Genomic DNA, 12,972 nt, shown 5'->3' on the forward strand with positions numbered 1-12,972 from the left:
TTGAGATATAGCTCATGCCTGTATACGGATCTCTGCATAGTGCACAGCTTCTACAATTCTTGCACATGCTCAAACAAATAAATGAGGGACATCTAGAGGCACCATAGGCCTTTCAACTCACACTGTGGGCGTATCAGGTCCGCCTTTCCTGATTAATGACTATAGTCTTTAAAGATATAATTACTATTCCCAACAACTGCAAGGTATCCCTTCCTGATCAGTCTTTTGTGCTTTGCTTAATTCAACTACCAACATGAAGTACTAGAAGTAAGTTCAAAGAGGTTTTGCTAAACACAAAAAGAGATTGTGTCAGCAGCATAACCATTATCACTCAGTTGGAGTTACCGTGTATTTACAGTCCCAATCTACCATTCTTAACAAAACATGCTTGAAGAAATCTCAGCTTTCCATAGATAGTGTAGCGCAGTAGAGAAGTTACAGAGTGGAGAAGTCTGCTTCCGAAATTTGCAAAGCGCACTAAGCACATTTCTTCCTGGATATCTGAATTGAGCTCATGCAGGTGACTCCAAGAAATCTATCGTACATTTTCGACATTGCCCTTGCCTGTTCCCACGTTATCATCTGTGCCATGTGAAAATTGTTCGCAAACAAAAGAGACCATTGATGCTAGTTTCTGAAATGTGAGTCTTTCAGTCAGTCAATGTCACTCTCGCTGTCAGAGATGTATCTCCGAGTGTCAAAGGCCTGGTACTTGGGAGTTGAATAGTCCATGCCATTGTTGTTTGCTTCACTCATAGGTGCAAATGCTGCAAATTGTCCACCAGAAAATAAAAGATCAGAACATAGAAAGTGCAGTAAGTCAACTAGCTCACTAGATTCGATCCCTTAGTGTTCGTACATAAATCTGTCCTGAACATGGAGGCTTCTTCCCATGTAATGAAGAGAGTGCCGGTAATAAATAGAAATGGCAAACAAACAACAAACCCCTGTATTACTCAAGCAGAGCAGGGAGTTGATACAAAAGAAGCCGATACTAATCGGTAGATACTCAAAACAATGGCCACCACACCACTTGAGGAAAAAACTAGGAAATTACAATATACAAGGAGATAGTGGTTAGGGAACATGTCCAAAAAAATTTCCCCTCCCAGCAGCCCAAGTCAACTAAAAAGAAGTGAAAAGAAGAAAGGGTATGAGAAAAAAAGAGGGTGAGAAGTTAGAAAAAATAAATGAAAAGAACCACCAAACTAGCCTAAAATTTAACAAAAAATATATATTGTTGTCAACTTGTACTAACAGGAGATAATTGAAACCAAATAGAAGGGAGAAGGAATACTCGTATTCCCTGCCAGCAGGTAGATTCAGAATTGATGTCTACATAGTTTCCACTAAAAAACTAAATAGTACAATAACAGGATTAAGTACGTCAATTGAATATAAGAACAAACATGCAAATAGAGGATATGCTCCATGTGAGCTCTCTCACTAAATGAATATTTTCAACTTTTTTCCTGTTAGATGTTCCAACTTCTTTGACGTCTAGGCCAAAGGTTAGAAGCAAACAAGTTAAAACAAATATAGTGTATCCAGAGAAGAATGCTGGACTAACCTTTTTCTCTCAATCTTCTCTCTCTGTCATACTCAAATTTATCACGGACTAGGCTAACCTTTTCCCAGTTATCATCTTGCCTATTTCTCCCCGTACCTCCTTGTTCCTGCAATTAAATGAAAGTGCAGTGGAAGTGCAATTATCGAGCAAAGGCACAAATTATGCATGAGCTAACACTTTAAAAAGAAAAAAGAAACAACACGAAAAATGAAGAAAATTGAAATATGAGAAGAAAAAGTAAAGGAGCGCAGCCATGCGGCTCAAAAAAATTACCTAGCAACTTAGCTATTTTAGAATCTAAACACATCACTCCAAAAATAAAGAACACAACATGCTAGTGTACAAGAATAAGGTCTAGGAAATCTGAATGAAAGAAAGATCATTTTTTAGCTATTCCACTGTTTGATGTAGGGAAAAAATCAACTGAAAACAAACTAACACAAGCCAAAGCATAAATGCATAAGGAGCTTAGCCACCTTCATATCATACAATAATACTTATAATACGACGTCAGTTTGCAGATCACTACTATTCAAGGATAAAATGTTTTTCATGTGGCAATTGGACAATATGAAAGGAAGTTTAAGAACTTAATCCAGATAGTTATGTGAATGGCGATCATCCACAAAAGTATTATTTCCAATGACTTAAAGTTCCAAATACTAGCATTGTTCAGCTCTTAAGCATGATGGGCTGAGATATCAGCTTAAAGTACAATGATAAGGGAACAAGGAATAGGCAATTTCTAAAGCATGGAAAAGGGGCCGTTTCAATATCTATAACATAATCAGGGGGACACGAATTATTTCAAAGGTGTTTCCTTGGGATATTTGTGTGCATGTATGTGTATTTATTTACTACTCCCTCGGGGTAGGGGTAAGGTCTGCGTACACACTACCCTCTCCAGACCCCACTAGTGGGATTTTACTGGGTCGTTGTTGTTGTTGTTGTAAATGATGTGTATTTATTTAGTGTGTCTACTTGGTTAGTGTTTGAGAAGAAAGGAATTAACATCAAACATATAGATGCTATAAAATAAAGGCACATATGAGCAGTCACAGCTAGATGAGATATAGAGGAGTTCCCAATAACTATTACTTTACACCAAAAATCTAACTTGAGTCTGGACTTGTTTACCCTAACTATAGATGAGCTAATCAATAATATGCAGGATGAGGATCCATGTTGCATGCTCGATGAAACTAGCACAAGTTAGAACTATGTTGAATTACTTTAGAGAATAAGGATTTTAGAAAAGTATAAGAACAAATATATGCACTACGAATTTAGCCTTTATAAGAAGAATGAAAGTGGAGTAAAATTAAATGAGATTGTAGAGCCTAATACAAACAATTCATATAGCTAGCTAAATTCCGTCTTCAAGAGAATAGGAAAATGGGAAAATACATAAGTTGCCCCCCCTAAAGTAGTCCAGAAAAGTCATTTACACACTCAAACTTGATGGGCGACCTCTTACCTCCTCCCCCCTATTTTTGTTCCAACTGAATTTAATTCCCCCTTAAATGCTGATGTGGCAGAAAAAGTAGTGTTCACCCATGTGAGAGAAACTAGCCTGAGATGGTTTGATTGTGTCCGACGTAAACTTTCAGATGCACCGATTCATAAGCGTGACTATATGATGATTGAAAAAAAGGGATGAAATAAATTAAAATGCACATGGAGGTTGTCTTCAAAAATGTAAATATACAAAGGAAGCAATGGATGAATATATGTGATACTAACTAGTTAGGATTAAACTAAATGTCCGTCTAAGGATAAGTGTAAGATTTAGGGAACTTTATTTAGTATTGGCATGAAATAAACCAAATAAAGCGAAAAGAGTATAGAAGATTCATGTAGCCTAGCCCTAGTGATGGTGGCTAGTACAAAGAAAGTGGTTTGGAACCTAATCATCCTGATAGCCATCATCGAGAGAGGGCAAATGAGCTAATATCATACATTACGAGGACAACAAGGGTTTATCAGTGGTGACCGATTAAAAGTATAAGTATGGGATGGTAGGGAGGTGGTGCTCGACTTTGGGCAGTGGACTAAGTTGGCAATAATTGGACAAATGTATAGTGGTTCCAACTGAGAGCCTACATGGATGTAGGGAAAGCCTGGAGCATCAGCAGGGTTAAGTTTTTAACAACCTCGATGTACAAAAATTGGTCTATTTATATGTAAGTAAATTTAACCTTACAATCATTTTCATGTTTCAAGAAACCTAGACACTACAAAACTTGTAGCTCCCATCTAGATGGATCACTTGTGTACAGTTCATCTCCACTAACAGAAACAGATATAATCATGTCATGAATATAAGCATGTGAAGAGGAGAAGCACAGATGCCCCAGGGAGGAGGCGTGAGAGATGGGGCTTTGTGGGTCTGAAAAAAGGTAGAGATAGGCCAAAGAAGTACAGGGGAGAGGTGATTAGGCAAGATTTGGCGTTGCTTCAACTTACTAAGGACATGACCCTTGATAGGAACGTGTGGAGGTCGAGAATTAGGGTAAAAGGCTAGTAGAAAGTCAAGAGTGTTTCTTCCCCATACCAGTAGTATTAGTAGTTAGTCTTGTATTCTATTATTGTTAGATCTCTATTACTACATGTTGTTCCTTTCGCTTTGTTTTCTTTATTATCTTGTTGTTGTTACTGGTTGTTGCTACTGCTTTCTTTTCATCTTTCCTTGAGTCAGGGATCTATCGGAAACATCCTCTCTACCCTCAAGGTAGGGGGGTAAGGTCTGCGTACACACTACCCTCCCTAAACACCACTTGTGGGATTATACTGGGTTTGTTGTTGTTGTTGTAATATGAGCATCCTCTCAACAGTATAGAGACGTGCGTTTTAGGAGCATGCATCTTTGTGTTTGCAGAAGATTAATTTCAGCCGTAACTCACGGGCATCTTCAACTATCAGTGATAGGTGACCCAACATATGAGAACAATCGTTTGGTTAAGAATTTCCAATCTCAATGGACATAAATAGAACAAAAAAAAAAACAAATCATCAGTCATTTAAGACTCTGAAAATCTAATGTTTAGCATGAACTTAGAAGTTAGAACAAGGATTGTAACTTCAACAAAATATTTTGGACATCTCTGTTAGGAGCACTATCAATGGGGCTTAAATCTCGAAGCTTGCAGCAAGTTGTAACAAACTGGAATCCGTCAAAAGAGCACCATATGTTTATCTTTCCAAGGTAGGGAGAAAAGCAGAAAGGCACAAAATGAGAAGACAAGCTATTAGAAAAGCTGTATAGTGTTGAAATGCAGTAGAGGATTTTTCTAGTTACCTTCATGTGGGCAGCATTAGGTTTACTTCTCCTGAAAGAAGAAATATAGAGCAATTTAGATACGCAAAACAGCTCAATATGCCACACTGCTTTACAACATTAAATTAGATTAAATGACAGACTTAAGAAGGGAAAAATAGCTGAAAATTGTAGTGTTTACAGTATTTACTCATCACCGTGAACCAGTTAATGTCCTCCCAAATTCCAAAACTAATATTAACATTTTTTTTTTATCGGTCAAAACTAATACTAACATTGTGTATAGGATAAAGGAATGCAAAGAGGAGGAAATAAACCAACCTGTATGGAGAGAAATCTTCATCATCATCCTCAGCAGAATCATAGTTTGCATGATCTTGAGCAAGCTTTTTGGAATAACCCTCATCCCAATATAGCCTCTCCCAGTTCTCTCTCATCTCGTTATACAATTCCATATATCTTTTGCACCATGGTTCATGCTCCTTCAATTAACAAACTTATTCAAAATCAAAATGAACAATAGAAGTAACCCGAAAATTTGAAAAGAAAAAAAGGGACAAGACCTGCAAACATCAGAATTTCTAACAAATTTTCAGGGGACACTGGCTAATATCCAAGCCAAACAATGTTCATAAAATAAAGAATAAGGAAAGAGGATAGTCGCAGCAGTCCGATGAAGCAGTACTTCAGTATAGTATGTGCCCATAAGAAAATCAGTATGCTATGACAGGAGTAATAATTTACATTAACAATTCCATTAAGGGTTTGTGACATGACATAGAAAGACTATTCACTTTAATATGAGCCAAGAAAAGGAACTTTAAAAAGAAAAACAAAATCTTTCTTTGAGACATTACGATAGTGGGGCAGTAAAATCTGTAACGATCCTCTCTTAATTAATATATTGGCCTACATTTTCCCTAGGAAGACCTGCAAGTGCAAGAACGTGAAATGATCTAGGAGGCTCAAGTTAGCATTGACACTTTAGGGTTACTCTAGAGGAGCATGTTAGCTTAAAAATGGACTAGCAGAAAACATAAAGAGCAGATATGTTCCTGAGAAGCAATTCTCAAATTAAACTCTAGCAAAAAGTAGAGGGAAGTTGATAGACGAACTAACAGATTCTTTGAGAACGAGGCGAGTGCGGCGCATGAACTGGTCGCGAAGTTGCTTACGACGCTTATTGGGGATATTCTCTCTTGGTATTACGAATCGCTCTCTGGGTGGTACATTTTCACCAATTTCGTGCATCTCGCCGTCGACCACCCACCATTCCGACTTCTCGTCGACTTTCTTCAACATTGCTGACGGCGAAAACTTGGAGCGCCGCCGCCGCGGTGAGGATGAAGCGCCGTCGGCATGAGCAGAACGGAGTTGAAGCCCAATGAATTGGAGGCAAGGATGGGATCTTTGAACTCGTCTAGCTATTGAAAGCATGATAGACAGTGGAGTCAGATGATTGTTGCGCTACTCCTAATTTGCGATTTCTATATCGCACACTGGACAAAGTTTAAAGTTTTTTCCTCTCTTCCTCGCCGTCCCAATTTCTGAAGTGTTCCGAAGAAAAATAAGGAAAGATGGATCAATTTGGTAGACGAAAATATGTTATGAAAAATATGATTTTTGAAAACCATAAATATTCTAAAAAATATTATTCAAAATGTTTATTGGCGAATGAAAAGTCCCTTTTAAAATTTTCATATTAACAAATCAAATGTAGGTGTTTTGATGAAATCTTTTTTGTATTATAGATTGATAATAAGTAATTTGAACAGTGATACGAATTAAGAACTGATACAAATGCGAAGGCAAATAAGTTTTGTTTAAGAGAACTCATTTGCCTTTTGTTTTTCTTGAAAAAAAAATCCTTTTTTGCACACAATGAATATTCTGTACGTTTTACACATTGAATTGACCCCATTATATGCCTCAAATTTTTAAAAACAAACTAACTACTTTTCACCTATATGATTATAACTTATGCCATGCATAGTCTTGTATTTAATAATTTGGTACTACATATTTAATACTTACAATATCTTTTAATTACTATAATGCTACATATATTTAGAGCTCGTCGGCCAAGCTATCAATAGTTATTTTTCCTTTTTTTCGTCGAGATTGGGTTGGTGTTCAGCGTACCGCTTGTGACGCCTATGCTTTGCAAGCCTACATAGGGTACAAGATCGAAAAGAATGCATTGAATGAATGTCTGGGCATTGAGAAGGAAGGACGCTTTCAGAGGCGAAAAAGTATTTTTGTTCAAAAGTATTTTTCCAAAAATTATTTTTGGAGATTAGTAGTTTGCGTTTGACCAATTTATTTGAGAAGTGTTTTTTGTAATATTTGATAAGTAAATTATGTTTGGCCAATTTTTTCAAAAATTTCTTTTGAGTGTCAAATTTAGAAAAATGACATTAAAAGTTTAGTTTACAATTAATATTATTTAACAACAACAATAACATACCGAGTAATATACCACACTGTGGGGTCCGGGGAGGATAGTGTGTATGCAGACCTTACCCCTACCTTGTGAGGATAGAGAGGTTGTTTTCAATAGACCATCGGCTTAGGAAAGTATAAGCACCACATTAATGAAAATATAGACAAGAAGGGACAGTACCAAGAACCCATATAAAAGCATAATAAAATAACTAGATAGTAAAGTGATCAACAATGAAAGAAAACAACGGTTAATCATAAAAACCTACTACCAATAGAAAGCGAGAATACGTGCGAATACTTCTGTTATGCACACTCTAGACTACCTACTCTACTACCATAATCTTCGACCTCCATACCTTCCTATCAGGGGTCATGTCCTCGGTCAGCTAAAGTTGAGCCATGTCTTGCCTAATCACCTCTCCCCAACTCTTCTTTGGGATACATCTACCTCTCTGTAGGCCCTACAATGTCAACCTCTCACACCTCATCACCGGGGCGTCTGTGCTCCTCCTCCTCACATGACCAAACCACCTAAGTCGCGCTTCCCGCATCTTGTCCTCAATAGGGGCCACACCCGCCTTGTCGCGAATAACCTCATTTCTGATCCTATCTAACCTAGTGTGCCCGCACATCCATCTCAACATCCTCATCTCTGCTACCTTCATCTTTTGGACATGAGCAATATTGACTAGCCAACACTCAGCCACATACAACATCGTTGGTCTGACTACCACTATGTAGAACTTACCCTTAAGTTTCGGTGGCACCTTCTTGTCACACAAAACACCGAAAGCGAGTCTCCATATCATTCATTCCGCCCTAATACGATGTGTGACATCTTCATCAATCTCCCCATCCCCCTAAATAATAGACCCAAGGTACTTAAAACTCCTTCTCCTAGGGATGACCTGCGAGTCCAGCCTCACCTCCCCTTCCCCTCCTTGAGTCTTGCCACTAAACTTACACTCCAGGTATTCTGTCTTGGTCCTGCTCAACTTGAAACCTTTAGATTACAATGTCTGCCTCTATACCTCTAATTGCGCATTTACACCATCTCGTGTCTCGTCAATCAATATAATATCATCTGCAAATAGCATGTACCACGGCACTTCCCCTTGGATGTGGCGCGTCAGTACATCCATCCCCAGAACAAACAAAAAAGGGTTGAGTGTCGACCCCTGATGCAACCCTATCATCACCGAAAAATGGTCTGAGTCCCCATCCGTCGTCCTCATTCGGGTCTTTGCTCTATCATATATGTCCTTAATCAACCTAACGTAGTCAACAGGTACACCTTTAGCCTCCAAACATCTTCACAAAAACCTCCCTCACAACTTTTTCGTACGTATTTTCCAAGTCGATGAACACTATATGCAAGTTCCTTCTTTCTCTCCCTATACTGCTCCATCAATATCCTAACAAGGTGGATGGCTTCTGTAGTCGAACGCCCCGGCATAAACCCAAACTGGTTCTCAGAAATAGACACACTTCTCCTCAACCTTAGCTCTACCACTATCTCCCACACTTTCATAGTATGGCTAAGCAGCTTGATACCCCGATAGTTATTACAATTTTGGATATCACCCATGTTCTTGTATACAGGAACCATCGTGCTCCACCTCCATTATAAATTAATATTATTTAAAAAAGAAATTTTAAAAATATGTACTATAAATGAATTTAATTAATTTTTATTTTTGTTTTTATTTTATTAAAGTGTAAAATATAAAGTAATATATGTTAAAACATTTAGCCAATATAAAATTATAGGTATACAAAGGCAATAATATTAGTATAGACATATGTCCTTACAAGTTACATATATGAAAAGCATTATCTATTCTTGAGGAAAAAACAGCCTAAGTAAGCATTATGTCCACTATATTATATGCATGCACGCTAAAAAAATTATAAATAAAACTATAAACTGGAAATCATATTATATTAGTATATAACAAAAGAAAAAAATCATACCTTATGAAAAATTGCTTGATCTGGTAATTAGCCATGTTATTCCAAAGAGTAATACTAGACTAAGAAAAGAAGAAAAAACGTAAGAGAAAAAAAGATATCTATTTATAGTAGAGAAATTATTCCAAAGAGGAATAAGAGAAGAAGAATAAAAAGGGAAAATTACCCAAACTGTCACTCTATAAACTTTCCCAACCAAAAATAGCCCAAAACAAAATATTTGCTAAAAAATGCCCAAATGTCATCTTGGGCCCAAATAGTTTCAATTAATATTAGTTTTTTTGTATCCGTTATTTTTGTAATACAGACATCGTTCTCTTCTCTAAGTTTTCACTCCCTCTCTCTCTCACACACACTCTCTCTCTCTCTCTTTATATGCGATTTTTTCCTAAATTGAACCAAAATTGCCGAAATTGACGACAAAACACGATACATTTGCAGTTATTTTCGTCTGATTCCGGGCAATTTGGAGTAGAAAATCTCTTATTTTGTATATTTTTTCGGACTGCATGTATTTTTAAAGAAGCGATGTTGCTTTTTTTTTAGGCTTTTGCTACTGAATTGTTTAGTTAGAGTTCATCGCAGGTATCTGTTATAGATGATTTTGTTAGTTTTGGTTGAGTTTTGTATAACTTCTTCACAAATTTTTGTAACCTTTTGTTCGTATAATTTTTTTTTATATTTTCTCATTGAACATAGTTTTAATTTTGAAAGAGAGCAATATGACAAGACAAACTCGTTCGATGAGTTCATCACCTTATTCAAAGTCGGTTTCAATTGAGAAATCGAGCAACATGAGAAGAGAAACTAGATCGATGAGTTTATCTCCTCATTCAACCCCGGTCTTAGTTGAGAAATCGATTGATGAACGAAATATGGACCATTCTCTGCTTACCCTTGTCAAGTACTGAATATAAGTAACTCGTCGAAGGGGTCACCTACAAAATTTATCAACTACCATTAGTGGTGACAAAGCATATGCCCTCAAAACACATATACTGGAGAGCCTACAAGATTCAAAATAGCTTAGTATCATGTCAAACTAACCAATATTTCAGTAGTGGGGTAGGCATAGATGCTACATTAAATTGAAAGCCTTATATACATGCTGGTGGTCGCCTAAAAGTTGAACAATTTGCTTACATAATGACTAATTTATTGCATGCCCCAGAAGAAACAGAGAATAAAGGTAAACCAAAAGAAACAGAAAACCTGACGTCTCGGATAACAGAGATAAGACCCTCAATTACTTGAACACTATAATATTGCCTTTGTGCAAACAATGATTAATAGAAAACGTTAGCTTTAGTCAATTTGGTTTCCATGTGCCGTGCAGGTGGACACTAGTTTAACAAAATCACATAAAGGATTTAAGATATAACAGATCCGTGAATTCGACACGATTACATATTATATGCACAAGTATCTACAGATTCTAGTCATACTTTCATCCGATGTGACAATTCGAGATTGTCCATCAGCATTGTATCATATTTTTTTCCAAGATCAGTAAATGACTCTATTACATTCTTTTGATTTGTAACGTTCCATCGTCCGATCAATTGCCTTATGTACTCCAACAAAGGCAGTACTGGGAGTTCCCTAGCAGCCTTGAGCGCTGCATTGATCGACTCCGCAATGTTTGAGATCATTGTCAATGTTCTGTTGATAGTGGAATGTGCTCTGGAGCATATTTCATACCCAACATTGATTAAGTAATCTTTGACCCTCTTATCAATTCTCTCTACCTCTGCCATGTGGTAATCAAACCTCTCAACTGTGTATGCTTTGGCCATAGCAAAGAATATGTCTTTGAGCTGCAAATGGTTCTTTTATAATTTTTTTTACATTATTCCATAGATGATTCCATAGATGCCATATGCAGACACAGTGAGATACTTGTGGATACAATGTTGCCGTTGCATTTTCAATGCCTTCATGCCTGTCCGAGACTATGCACATTACCTCCCTTTCCCTAAATGCATCCTTGAACCTCGCGAAAAACCACTCCCAGGAAGCATTATTCTCTGAATCTACTATGGCATATGCGAGTGATAGGATACTACCTAATAAATTGAATCATATAAACATATTTGAGTATCTTGTGTGGATGCTATCAATAATGTTCCAATGTATGTATGTGAGTATATACATGAATAATATATATATTTTTACATTATTATTCTTATTTTTACCTGCTGGATCTTGTGTGGATGCTATCAATAATGTTCCTCTGTATGTCGATTTAATAAAAGTTTCATCTACAATAACAATCGATTTTCAATACTGCCATCCTTTTATAGACAGATATAGTACAACAGAAGCATACATGAACAAGCCTTCCTCTATTGTTTCAAACTTACCACCAACATAGGATTTGTAAGAACCAGCATATAAAAGTAGCTTGGTAGTTTTTCATATGATTCGCTCGGGTTCCCTCTCAGTAGTTGAACTGCATATTCCTTCGATCTCCATACTTGCATATATGTCATTTGAAGACCATACTGCTTGTTCATGTCTCCAATTATATCATTAAAAGTGTATATTATTTTTGGGTCTTTATACTTATCTATCATAAGACTACCGATGAGTTTTGCAGTAGCTTGACTTTGTGCGTAAGATCTGTCTTTCATCGGGCATGAGTGCAATTGGCTAAAATTTTTGACCTTGAAAAGTTTTGCTTTTTTTAGGCTCGAAAACTTAAAACACCAATTGCAGTTGTTGTTGATGCACACTCGGCAGTACCTACAACAAGGATATGAACTTTTCCATCAATAAATAGAGCGACATGAAATATAATGATATATAGTGATACACACTGCTATCAACAATACTAGATGAAAAAATATAATGACTATACAGTACTACACGGTGACAACCATAACTTAAAAGTGTACAACCACAGACTTACAAGCAACAACTTATTTTCTGCATAATTATGCTTCTAACATCAACTACGATATACATTGAGATACATAATTATACATTAAATATTCGGATACCTGCTTTCACTTGATCTATGCACCTTAAACTGGAATTTTTCATTTACTGCCAAGTGCTTCATGACTTTGACTATTGTAGCCTTGTCTTTATAAATTTGACCTTCTTCTACATCTATGTGTTGAGGGACAGTTATTATTGTATTTTTATCATATTTTGTATCCTGCCAGTCTTCTCCATCCCCAAACTCAATCATATTAATTGTATCGCCATTGTATCTCTCCTGTATAACTGAGCTTTGTGCACACTCTGAGGAAATCATAACAAAATTTGAATTGTAGCAGATCATATCCATATCCTTTTCTCTCGATGTTATACAAAGGGAATACATTGTAAATTTCGAGCTTTTTTTCAACTCAATATACAAATACACCCATATTATTGTGTATCACTATTGGTGAAGAACCGTTTTAGACAGTGTATTTGATTTCAATAACATCTAATGAAGTATCTATCATAAGTTATTTCGAAATCACGTCTACAAAATCTTCAAAACTTATATTTGGAGTAACTATTACAACATCGGCATTGTAATCTACAAAACTATTGTCAACATTCCATCGGCCACTATACTGAATAAAAATTGATAAATTTACCATTGAAGTAGATGAGATTAGGTCAAAACTCACTAATTCCTTGATTGATTTTGATTGTAGTTCGTAGTTCTTTCATCAAAGCTGTATCTACAGAGAAATCACGAAAGAAAATT

The 12,972-nt window shown here is 36.5% G+C and overlaps 1 protein-coding gene across 1 annotated transcript; it reads right to left on the bottom strand.

Moving 5' to 3' along the window:
• LOC107768445 (uncharacterized) lies at positions 1–6,455 on the bottom strand. The gene is made up of 5 exons (XM_016587573.2): positions 5,967–6,455; positions 5,169–5,329; positions 4,869–4,899; positions 1,571–1,676; positions 1–767 (listed from the first exon to the last, which is right to left on the bottom strand). Exons 1-5 carry the CDS (start codon positions 6,282–6,284, stop codon positions 655–657), a joined length of 729 nt encoding a protein of 242 aa, XP_016443059.2. The 5' UTR covers positions 6,285–6,455; the 3' UTR covers positions 1–654.
• Between the last annotated feature and the right edge of the window lie 6,517 nt (positions 6,456–12,972).

Source organism: Nicotiana tabacum, chromosome 19 (assembly GCF_000715075.1).
Source record: "Nicotiana tabacum cultivar K326 chromosome 19, ASM71507v2, whole genome shotgun sequence".
In the NCBI taxonomy this organism is placed as follows: Eukaryota; Viridiplantae; Streptophyta; class Magnoliopsida; order Solanales; family Solanaceae; genus Nicotiana; species Nicotiana tabacum.